This window comes from Chaetomium fimeti (assembly GCF_033439085.1).
Source record: "Chaetomium fimeti strain CBS 168.71 chromosome Unknown B0H64scaffold_6, whole genome shotgun sequence".
NCBI lineage: Eukaryota > Fungi > Ascomycota > Sordariomycetes > Sordariales > Chaetomiaceae > Chaetomium > Chaetomium fimeti.
The window spans coordinates 2666052-2678158 of record NW_026944334.1 but is presented as its reverse complement, the minus strand read 5'-3'; the positions used below and the strand labels follow the sequence as shown (position 1 = coordinate 2678158).

Below are 12107 nucleotides of genomic sequence, written 5' to 3'. Positions count from 1 at the left end.
AGCATACTCCAAAATACAACTCTGTAGATTTATGGATTGTTCTCGCCGTTGGGTCGAATGCCGGTCTCGGTTCTAGACCCGCGCACAAAGAATCCAGAATCTGCCCAGTGTTGCATTGGATTGCCGAACTCCGACGTGAATTGAAGATTGAATGGAGCAATGCCACGAAGCAAGACGCATCTCTGCCAAACTGCTCCAAGATCACATTTTCTTCCCGGCCCATTATCCGAATGAAGTTTTCTTACCCGGCTATTGTCATCAGGTTTTCGATGGACGGACATGACCTAAAGGCTCGCACGACAGCTGAGACACTGCATAGTCCCTCTGCTGCTTCCCGCGCTTACGGTCCGAATTAGCCAGAAACCATGACCATGTACAGGGCGGCACCGAAATGAGACGGGATAGAATGACAACGGGGTGGTTGGCGCTTAGAGAATGGCGCAGAAACATTACACCCCGTTCAAACAAAGGGCCACTCAGGTCGGGTACCTGCATTGCCGGTGTATGACGGCTATCAAAGGTAATTTACGCAGGTTTTGCTCATAAATCTTCCCAGTCTGCTCAAAAGGGCCCAGAACTGGTCGCTCTGAGGACAAGAAACCGCCCCCTTTGAACAACAACGAAGACAAGAAGATGTCGCTATTGTGGCGAGGCCGAGCGCGTGAATGGGGAACTCGTCATTACTAGGCACCTTAGGCTGTTTTCTTTTTGTTTGAAATGGTAGAGAACGCGTTTACGCTCAGTTTTCCCCACTCCGCAGCGGTTTTTAGTTCCGTTTTCCGACTTTTGCTGTGATGTGAATCTACAGGTAATGTCGCCCTTGTTGTATTAACTACACGTTTCACCAACGCATTGCAACCCGGTCTTAGCCAACCAAACACGTTTATCACCCCCCTATACACGTCTTAGCTAATGACCGCTTTCGTGTTCATATGTGTCGAAGGATGCCGACCCCACAGGCCACCTGTCACACTACAGTTGAAGACATGGTAGCGTATGGAGTGGGAGACCCCAACTACTTTGGTAAGCTCTGCAGTGCTAAGTCAATGCCAAGCTCTCAGGAGCTTAGCAGCCACTATTAGCCACTTCCTGTGGCTGTGACGGTTTTAGCCCGTTGAGTCAAACAAGTCCATTCTAAATCGCCAGCACCTCCTCTCTGTGTTACTCCGTTGTTCTGTTCTCTCTGGTTCTCTCTGGATAATGTCACTTGATCTGCCACACCAGCAAAGAAAGTCGGTATTTCCCAGGCACGTGGTACAGTCCAACCAAAAGTTTTCTCTCCTACTGGCACCAACCATCCCCTGTTTCATTTCCCGCGGGATCTTTAGCTCAGAGCGGCCTTCCCGTCTTTCCCTCTGTCGTATAAGCAATCCACCCACCCTCGGCGTTGCGTCACAACCTCTTTTATTTCCCATCCTCAACTTCTTCGAGGTTCTTCCAGGAGTGGCTGCTTACACCCCGAGTTTGATCAGAATACCGGGGAACTATAGCCTCGGGGCTTCGTCCGACGACGATCGGGATTACGACAAGGGCCACACCTGAAGCAACCTAGGCTACCCGGCCTATAATCACCCGGCCGTCTTGCCAGAGGTAAAGTGAGCCACACAGTGCTAAGTGCCGCAGTCCATAGTTAGCTAACGGTTTAGCAGGCGGTTTGGAACGCCATGGAGGGGAGCGACGGGGAGCAATCCGAAGAGCTCAAGTCTGCTCTGCTCTCGTTGCCGAGGAATGAGAAGCACTCCATTGGTAACTGCTGCATTCAATATAAAGATTTCGCTACTAGGTGCTAAGCTAACTACCTATATGTAGATAATCTCGTTAATACCTGGCTAAACCACAAACACGATTAATGCTACGCTCTTAACATAACCAAGTTCAGGGCTCAATACGAACGCTCGTGGGCCACTGTACGCAGAGTCATCATATTGGTGCTAAGAGCGGACCGCCCTGCCCACACTCCGCCCTGCGGGTTTTCATCCAACACTCACCAGAGGTGACAAACATTCCCCCGCATTCATTTACCAGCCTCGCCTTTACCACCCCGAGCCAATTGCCCCGAGCTCCACTCCACGCATTTATTTCCGTCAACCCCTCTCCATGATCAGGGCAGGGTCTGGTGGTATCCCGTTGTGGGGCGGCCCACCATATGAGCATTCCTTGACAGAGCGCTCCTATTCCTGCCCATGGCGCTCGCTGCTTCTTTGACCGAGCAGCATTCTGGCTGTAATCCAGGTGATATGCCAGGGGTCAAACCCGCTGATGTTACCCTGCTAGTCATGGCTCAGCATGGCACGCCTTTACGGACGACGGACAGCTCGCATCATCGTCCCCCCGAGACGTGATTGTCATGGCCATGTTATGAATCGCTGTATCCCCCCCCTCGAGGGCAAGCCACCTGGAGAAGCAGGGAAATTCTGAAGTCCAAATCCTGTCAGTTCCGCGCCTCAGCATGGCGCGAGCCACTCGTCTCCTTGCTTTCATGAGCATCCTCAGGGGTCTTACTGCTGCCGCTCGGTCCAACAACACGGCCAGCAGTGTCAAGGTCGGCTGGATTGGCGACTCTCCAGCCCAGCATCTCGGTACGACCTTTGGCTTGCCCTGGCCACAAGGGAAATACCAGCCCGATGAGGTCGACTTTGACGTCGCAGACGGACAGACTCCTCTTGAGTCGTGGGTGACGGGCTACTGGCGCGACGGTTCCATCAAGTGGTCAGCGCATGCAATCCCAAAGACTAATGACGTCACCGACGGATACACCATCGAGGCCACGCCCATTGTCAAAGGCAAGCCCAAAGGCAAGCCCAAAGGCAAGCCCAAAGGCAAGCGCCAGACGATCAGCCTGTCGGTGGAGGACGGCAAGAGTGAGGTAACAGTCAACACGGGCAAACTCACCATCTCATTCCCCAAGGAGGGCCGCTACATTGTCAGCTCCATCAAGACCGCCGGGGGCAAGACCGTCGGAAAAGACGGCAGGTTGGTGCTCCACAGCCAGAACAACATCCCAGACACGGCCGATGACCGCACCGACAAGGCCATTGACCGTTCCAACTTCGAGAGCAACATCGAGGAGGTGACAGTCAGCGAGGGCAACTCGGTTCGTGCCCTCGTCACGGTCCGCGGCAAGCACACGACCACAGAGGGCTCCGATCACGAGGACTGGCTGCCATTCGTCGTGCGCTTCTACCTCTACGCCGGCTCCGAGGCCATTCGACTGGTGCACAGCATCACCTTTGACGGCCAGCATGACAAGGACTTCATCTCGGGCCTGGGTATCCGCTTCCAGGTCCCACTTGAGGGAGAGGAGCTGTACAACCGTCACATCCGCCTGGCTGGCACCGACGGTGGCTTTCTGAACGAGGCCGTCAAAGGCATCACTGGTCTCCGTCGCGACCCTGGCGAGGCCGTCAGGACCGCCCAGGTGCAGGGCAAGGCGCTTCCCGACGAGTCGACCTGGGACACGCGAGTCACGACTCGTCTGCACTGGATCCCCGTGTGGAATGACTACAGCCTCAGCCAGCTCTCCCCCGATGGTTTCACCCTAAAGAAGAGGACGAAACCAGGGCAGAGCTGGGTCAACTTCGCGGGCGGCACCCGATCCGGTGGATTGGCCTACCTGGGTGGTGCAACTCGGGGCGGCCTAGCTGTCGCTCAGCGGGACTTCTGGAAGCGCTACCCCACGGGTCTCGACATTGCTAATGCCGGGTCCGACGAGGGCCAGATCACCCTCTGGCTGTACAGCCCAGACGCCGCTCCGCTTGACCTTCGGGGTTATCACGACGGTCTGGGCCAGGATACATACGAAAAGCAGCTCGACGCCCTCGAGATCACATACGAAGACTACGAGGAAAACTTCGACACGCCGTACGGCATTGCCCGAACCAACGAGGTGTTCCTGTATGCCTTCGAGAGCACTCCGTCCAGCGACACGTTGGCCGAGTTGAACGCCAACGCCCAGGAGCCCCCCGTGCTAGTCGCCGCGCCCGAATACATCAAGGAGACCAAGGCGCTGGGATCGTACTGGGGCCTCCCCGACACGTCGACCCCAGCCAAGGCCAAGATCGAGAGCAACCTCGACTTCCTCGTGAAGCACTACCAGAAAGAGGTCGAGGCCCGCCGCTGGTACGGATTCCTCGACCACGGCGACGTGATGCATACGTACGACCCCAGCCGGCACCAGTGGCGCTACGACATCGGCGGGTACGCCTGGGACAACTCGGAGCTGTCGCCGGACCTGTTCCTCTGGCAGTACTTCCTCCGCACCGGCCGCGCCGACGTCTACCGCTTGGCCGAGGCCATGACGCGCCACACAGGCGAGGTCGACTCGTACCACCTCGGCGACTGGAAGGGGCTGGGGACGCGGCACGGCGTGACGCACTGGGCTGACAGCGCGAAGCAGGCGCGCATCTCGCAGCCGCAGTACCGCAAGTACTTCTTCTACCTCTCGGGCGGCGATGAGCGGACGGGCGAGTTGCTCGAGCACACGCTGGACGCGGACAAGACGTACGGGATCCTCGACCCAGTCCGCAAGGTGCGCACCGACGGCTGGAGGCCCTTCCCCGGCGCGCCCGTCGCGTTCGGCCTGGGCACCGACTGGGCCGCGCTGGCGGCGGGCTGGCTCATCGAGTGGGAGCGGCGCGGCCCGCGCTGGGAAGAGTCCCGGCAGAAAACTCACCAACACGGCCGCGGGCATCGCGCAGCTCAAGAACGGCTTCGTCACGGGGTCGGGCTCGTACCTGATCGAGAAGAACGGCACGCTCCGGCCGCCACCGACCGACCCGGACAACGATGGCGTGGTGGCCATCTCGCACCTCAACGCCGTCTTCGGCATGCCCGAGGTCATCTCGGAGCTGCTCGAATACTGGGGGGACGACGGCGCGCCGCGGGGGTTTCGCGAGGCGTGGCTCGACTACGCCTACTACTACCTGGCGACGGCGGACGAGCAGCGGGCGCGGTACGGCGCGAGCTTCAGCGGCGTCAGCCTGCGGCAGGCGCACTCGCGGCTGTCGGCGTACTACGCGGCGGTGCAGGGCAACGCGACGGTCGCGGCGCGGGCGTGGGCCGACTTCGGCCGCAGTGACGGGCTCAAGGACACGCAGGAATTCGCGGCGGTGCGGGTGGGGGGGAGCGCCGTGGTTCATCCTGTCGAGGAGGCGGCTTGGCTGAGCACGAACGACTTTGCGCAGTATGGTTTGGCGAGTATCCAGAACTTGGCGTATGCCGGAGACAGTATTTGACCGGAATGCTGTGTAGCTACCTACGAGGCGATTGCCCCTGAACATTGCGCCTGTTTCTCAGTACTGCTTTGACAACATGTCTGTGCTATTGGCACATCAGCCTGTGTTTATCGTTTGAATCGCCCGACGCTTGTTGATCCGGGGGCTGGGCTCGATGTCGCTCTCGTCAAAAGGATCTAATGTCGGCAACGTGGCCCCTCCCTCCTCAAACGGCAAGGCCACCGGGGACGATGATGAGCCACCACTTATTGCCTCCTTATTCTCCCTCCCCACCGCCTTCCTAAGCTCCTCCTCCCTCAGGACACAACGGCATGAGCGATTCAGGCAGCAAAGCCAAGCCAGCAAGGCTAGCCAGGCCAGCACCGAGGCTCGAGGGTCGGGCGCAGTTGGTTCGTGTCCCTAAACCGGGAACCATGCGAAAGGCAAGATTTTGCCTCGAACATCATGCCGGGGAGCAATAGCAGTGGTGATGGGGTTGGATTTGATTCCATCCCGGACAAACTTTTATTCCCATACAAGACCCCTCAAAAGACTGTCCCAGATCAAGCCGGACCTTGCGGCATGGTGAGGTCCGTTTGCCGTACTACGTACATACACTCCCCAGCGATGACACTACCGCTGGGGTCTGTTCCGCCGTGGTCTTCAATCACCTCCCCCTGGCAACTGCTGTGTGAGTTACCCAGAGTGTGGCAGGTGGAGGACATTGTAGCACCGGCGGTAATGTTGTATGTTGTTGCTACAAATAAGCCCGGGGCTTGCTTTTAGAGGGAAAAGTTAAAATGACATGCAGCTCCATTGAGGAACGCCCAATCTGATTTCCTGTAGGGCGGGCATACAAATGGATGGGATGGTAACGCCGCGTACTAGCTTGCAATTTAGAGGACAAGAGGCAACAAGTATAGGACAACCTCGTGGAGTTGGGACCATGTGATGGGTGGTTGAAATTGGAGCGGCTCCGCCGGTGTTGGACATTTCAAGTTCTTTGTTTGGGGTAGAGTCAGGTGGGCAAACGAGAGAAAGGAAAACGGGAGGAGTGGAGGGTATTGACTAAAGGGGGTTGGGAGTGTAAATATGTAATGACATCGGAAAGGGAATTGAAACAGCGAAGTGCCAAAAGAGTGAGAAACAATAGAAGCCCGAAAGGCTAAAGACGCTTGAAAGTGTTACGATGCAAGTTTTACGATGATATTCAAATTCCAATGGTAGAAGGGGGTCCTAGTCTAGGTATGTACATATGCTCGCATCTTCAGATTGCATACATTCGTAAGTACTTGCATTTCGCTCGAATAAGAAAGTACTATAATTTCAAATGACAATGACGGGCCCAAGACGATATGCTTGCCGATACGCTCCCCTCATCTACTCCTGAGAAGCAAGGCTCTGCGGTCTTGTGTCTGTGAACAGTGATGCAGTGCGCCATGTCACACTACCACCACCATCTGCTACAGTACCCGGTCGGGCTTGAGATCCAACATCCGACCCTGAAGTTTTGCGCGGAAGGCAAGCCACAAGGAGGCCACATCCTTGGTGAACTATTAACGATACACCGCAACATTGGGAGGGTGTCATGGTTTCCGGATCAGAGATATCTTGAACCCTGTTCTTTGTGTTGCTCGCGGTCCGTACGAATCCGTTCATCTTTGGGTGGTGTCTGCCCTCGGGCAGGGTGGAAAGCGGCATCGGCGACGGGAGGCTGGTTCTCCTCGTTCAGTCGGCAGCCATCGGTGTGCCGCTTGTCACACCGGCATCTGAGGGCCGGATCAGTCCCCCTGAACACCTGAACCTGCACCCAAGTCTGGCCACGTTGGAGGGTCTAGGCCGGGAGAACGAGAGCAACGGTGTGGAATAACCTCGACAAGGACAAGTCGCCAAGAGACCGAGACTCTCGAGGTTGCAGGCCATGTGTGCCTCTCCCTGGTCCCTTGATAGTTCCCCACACCGAGGAAGCTAAGAATCCGGGGTAAAAGTGGGTGGTCCTCGGTGCAAGTCGTCTCCTCCAGAGAAAATGCTTTCCGAGGCGGGAGAACAAACTTCTCCTCAGGAGAAGGCGGGCCGACGTCGTCCATCACACGAATCCCGTTCCAGTAAGTGCCCAGATGACCAGTTTCCCTGCCCAGCGTAGCTGCAGCGCAACAACAAACGCATGTGGTGTGCGGAGGATCTTATCCATTGGACAGCCCCACGGCATCCCGCTTACCTTATCCGCATCCGCCACGAGTTAATCGGACCACTGCCGACGGCGCTGAGCGTTTGGCGGGAGCGAGAGGAGGCGGTCAGCGGAAGCTGCAGAAGCACACATTCGATTTGGCAGCTCGGGCCCAATGGGGGAGATGGGGAGGGTAATCCGGCGACATCACGAGAGGGTCTGGTACTGCGTGTGGCTTACGGATCACTGTCTGATCACACACATGGCGGCAAACATTTCAAAGGGCTTGTACACAGTATTGAAGGTCTGGGAGCCTCAGGGCGACGTTGAAGGCCGCTGCTCCGATGTGGCGTTGGCGTTTTCGTTTGTTTCTGATATATTGCTCTGGCGAGTCTGGCCAGTCTGCTAACACTGAAAGCTGCTAGATCGCCCCAGAGGCGAATGCGGTCTTTCAACGAAGATCTGCCACGTTGAGAACCTTTGCTGCCGATGCCCGCAGGCGGTTTGGAAAGTCGCAATCGAGGTGGGGGAGCGGTGAGCACGGGATATGGGGTACCACCCCGGCAGCAGCTCACCGGCCCCCGGTTCCCCGCGGGGGTCGGCGTGCTGCGACAATCGCCATCCAATGCTTTGGAAGCGTGATATTCTGCATGTACCGATGCATGAGACTTTTTGGAGGCGTGGGTGAGACGAGCAGTCAGTGTGGTTGAAGTTGGAAAGAAGCGTGAAGTGTTAGCCAAGGTCAAAATCAGCACCTCCGAGCGGACCGTCCCGCCTTCGAAACTCCAAGCGAGGGTCCGTTGCTGCTTGTGGCTTGAGAGCACTCCTGTGCAAATCCACATTTGGTAGCATTCGGCATTGGGCCACCAGCGCCCAGCTTAACTAACGGCATAATTAACTAGCGGAAAGGGCTGAGCTGGGCCCATCCATAATCACCCAGCAGGGTGGCAATTTGGAGCGCTGAGCACGAGCGAGCTGAATCGTCCCGTTTTTGTGCGCCGGTGTGGATGTCTGTAGTTACATACTGTGTGACTGTGCAGTGCATCCATCCATCCTCGGGCCCAGTTTCTCAGGGGCGCAACGTGGACGAAACCATGACGAGGAGTGGTAAGCTGGCGACTTCTGTCTCCACCGTATCGAGGAACCGGGACCCTAATATTGGATGTTTTAATTTCGTAACGCCGACGAAGCAAGCGCACAACGCTGGGGTGTACACATGTCACTTGACCAGAATTCGTGGCTGTGGCTGAGGGATCGAGATAACTCCAGGGCGTCCGTCGGGCGGGCCCAGCAATTTTGGAGAAATGGTGGGTGCCCGTGGTCTGGACCGGGTCAAAGAACTTGCTGGTCACGAACCCAACGTGCCAACATTGAAGATTCTTTGAGGACCCTTTTGAGGACCCTGAATTGCTGAATAAGACGTCGCTCATGTTTGGAGTAAGCTGTTGATCTACAGTCGGGACGTCAACTCGCAGACCCGACACTGTGATCCCGATGATGTCAGGGCGTTCGATGGTGGCAGTTTGACGCTGGGTGACAGTGACAGAAAGTCGCAACGCTCCCCGCCCCAGACCCTGGGGCAATCCCCCGGAAATGAGGGGGGTAGCGAGTCCGTGTTCAGGCTCCTGTCCACACAGTGCTCTCACAGGGCCGGTTCTCTTCGTGCAACATCTGTTGTGGTTTTCATGTCCAAGTATGGAATACTTAAGGGGTCAGAGAACTCGAAATCGCCCAGTTATGACCTGATCTCGCTCTCCATACGGAATATGGACAGCCCCGGCCTCAAATTGTCAATTGCCCCATTTGTGCCTGACCAAGCTGGTGGACATACAGATTATGCGCCCCCCCCTGGCGTCTCGACCCTCCAGGAAGGAACACGAAGCACACATTTCGCACGGTGCAGGTACTCCGAAACTACCCCACCAGCCATCCCACCAGCAGCGATAAAGCCCAGGTGCGAACTGCTAGCGATGTTGCGATACCCGCCTCGGCTCTTGTGACCGCTCTCACTGCCCGCCCCCACATCCTGGTCCCTGGCGCTTCGGTGAAGATACAAAATCACTTTTGTGTGCACTGTCTGCACTGGGAAGGAACCAAACCTCCTTCCATTCGAGTTGCAACATTCCAAAACGTGGTTGGCAGCCAAGACGACAAGAGTTGACCGAAAACAGTCTGAAGAGATCCGAAAGAGTCTCGATCATACCAGACAATAATACCTTAGCTGCTTGGTACGGAATCACCTTCACGACCTAATTAATAGTAACACCACAATAATTCCCCACCACGGAATCCGATCACCGACCGACAGACCAACACCAGACCTGACCGGCCCTCACCCAGTCCCCCCGCCCATGGTATAACTGCTCCGATCGTCGAGGCACGATCCGGAATGGCCAATGTAAAGGAGCGGCCGCGGGCGCGGTTTGCTCCTATCCCCATCGAGACCACCTTTGAGCGATACCGCAAGACGATCCCCCCCGGCGAGCTTACACCCAGCCCGTCCCCTCGCTCCCTGTCACCGCGGCCACGGACCCGGGAAAAGCGCAAGTTTGCTCCTCAGCTAGTTGAGTCCTCAGTGCGCCGGGCAAAACGAGCAGGCGACGAAGGCCCCGCTACAAAGCACACCGACAGGACTGATATTACCCCTTACACAAACCACATCTATGCACCGAAAACCCGCAAGCGCTTTGACCATGGGTCACCTTCGGGGGAGCCGTCGGCACAAAAAGGGCATGGACGGCGGGAGTCATGCGACGACGAGATCGCTGGCGGCGTTTTTGACCTGGTCGCCCGCGATGCGAAGAGGAAGCTCCAGGAGGTGGCCATGAGTGCCTTCCCCAACAGCGGGCAGAGGATAGGCGGCGCCGAGCACTTTTACGTGCGCGAGGGCTCAGAAGATGACGGCCCTCGAGGCAGGCCGTTGACAAGAGGGCCATGGAACCCTCTGCAGTCCCGGAGGAACTCGTCCGAGGAGGACATTAGTTGGGCCTTCAAGGAGATGCAGGAGCATGCCCAGATGCTGCGCCGGGCAAAGTCGCGGGACCGGATCGACACATTGGACCTCGACAACATGAGCATCGACGGCCCACCAAGTGACGCCATGGGCCTTACACGGACGCAGAGAACCTCGATTGCCAGCTCGCCAGAATGGCCATCACGGCGGCCATCCTCCAGCTCCCTCGGCCCCGTCGGGGACTCCCCCATGCCCCTTCTCCGCGCCGAGTCCCCCCTCCCGACCATCGGCGAGTCGACGATGCCCTACGTACCTCCCAAATCCCCGCCGTCCCGCCCCATCGGCGAGAGCCACATGCCGTACATCCCCTCCGCCCCGGCCGGAAAAGCCGGCGACATGCCATATGCACCAGCATCCCAGATACCCCCCGAATCCGGCTTCGGCCGCAGTTCCCCTTTCGCCCCATTCCCCGCCGAGCGCGACAAGTCACTTGAGCGAGCCCGCCAGCAGCACCGCCTCCGCTTGAAGGCCTCCCCGCCCATGCTCGGGCAGGATCTCACTTTCCGGCGATGCCCTTCCCCCAAGCACACCAAGCTCGAGCCGGACCACCTTTGGGACGTGGCCACGGGGGCCCTCATGGAGGACCACAACCGCGACCCGACCGAGGAGCACGGTCTCTGGCGCGGGTATTGCTATACGGCCGACCCGTCGGAGAAGCTCGTCCCGGCCGAGCGCCTGGCCATGCTCTCCACCCCAGCGAGCAACCGCGAAAACGACCCTTTCTCGCCCGACTCCGAAGAGGGCCTAAGCTCCGCCCCGGTAACCTTCAGCGAGGAACCAACCTCGCTCTCGCCGGGCGGCGGGCACGGGGGGACACACTCGGTCCCCGGGGTGCCCGAGCACCGCACCAAGTCACAGGCGCCCAAGGGCCTGCACATGCTGCAGAACCTGCAAAACCTCGACGAGAAGCTCAAGCGCGAGAAGGCCGCCGCCGACCTGGAGGAGCAGATCGCGGCCGAGTTCGACGAGCACTTCGTGTCGCAGGTCTACAACTACCTCTCGCTCGGCTACCCGGCCACGGCGCGGCAGTACGACGGCGAGCTGGCCAAGATCAGCCGCATCCCCGTCGCCGAGCTGGAGAAGGGCGACCAGGCCTTCATGGAGACCCTGTGGGGGGTGAACGGGTCGCATGCCAACGGGCACGATGGCGACGGCGATGGCGATGGCATGGATCTCGATGAGGATGGCGGGAGGGAGAGGCGGGCCGGCGCCACGGGCCACATCATGCTTGACAGCGAGGCTAAGGACGGCGTCAGGGAGGAGGATCGCTGCCAGCGCTGGAAGGCTCTGAAGTTGTACATCTACGAGTGGGCCCGCCAGCATCCTGATCTTAATGCCATCAGCCCATCGGCCTGGGGCGTGCAGGAGCGGAGGGGCAGTTGGGGTATTTAGCGCAGGGGGCGGTGCGTGGTGGTGTATTGGGTGGGTGTTGCGTTCGAGCACTGGGCCGCGGTGTGCCTGTTTGCTTGTTTCGGCAGCTGATACATGGCTGGTATTGATGGGTGCTTTGGTTTTTGACGAGCACTCTTTTCACGGCTGGGTGTTACTATGGGCCAGCTTGGAGTTGGTTTATCTTTTTTATTTTTATCGTTTCTTCTCTCCAGTGCTTTTCTAGCATATATGCATGGCATGCATGGCCTGGACGACCTTATGACCCTTTTCCATTCCGTTTTGTGCTTTCTCTATCTTGGTCTGGCGTATCTCGGGCAACTTT

At 58.0% G+C, this 12107-nt stretch overlaps 2 protein-coding genes across 2 annotated transcripts; both read left to right on the top strand.

Annotated features, from left to right (window-relative positions):
• Positions 1-2449: 2449 nt before the first annotated feature.
• On the top strand, positions 2450-5234 carry B0H64DRAFT_419348 (uncharacterized protein; the record flags this gene model as incomplete). Its single annotated transcript, XM_062805374.1, has 2 exons — positions 2450-4623; positions 4664-5234. The coding sequence occupies 2 exons, from the start codon at positions 2450-2452 to the stop codon at positions 5232-5234; spliced, it is 2745 nt and encodes a 914-aa protein (XP_062657180.1).
• A 4535-nt stretch (positions 5235-9769) lies between these two features.
• On the top strand, positions 9770-11785 carry B0H64DRAFT_327641 (uncharacterized protein; the record flags this gene model as incomplete). The annotated part of the gene is made up of 1 exon (XM_062800788.1): positions 9770-11785. One exon carries the CDS (start codon positions 9770-9772, stop codon positions 11783-11785), a length of 2016 nt encoding a protein of 671 aa, XP_062657179.1.
• Between the last annotated feature and the right edge of the window lie 322 nt (positions 11786-12107).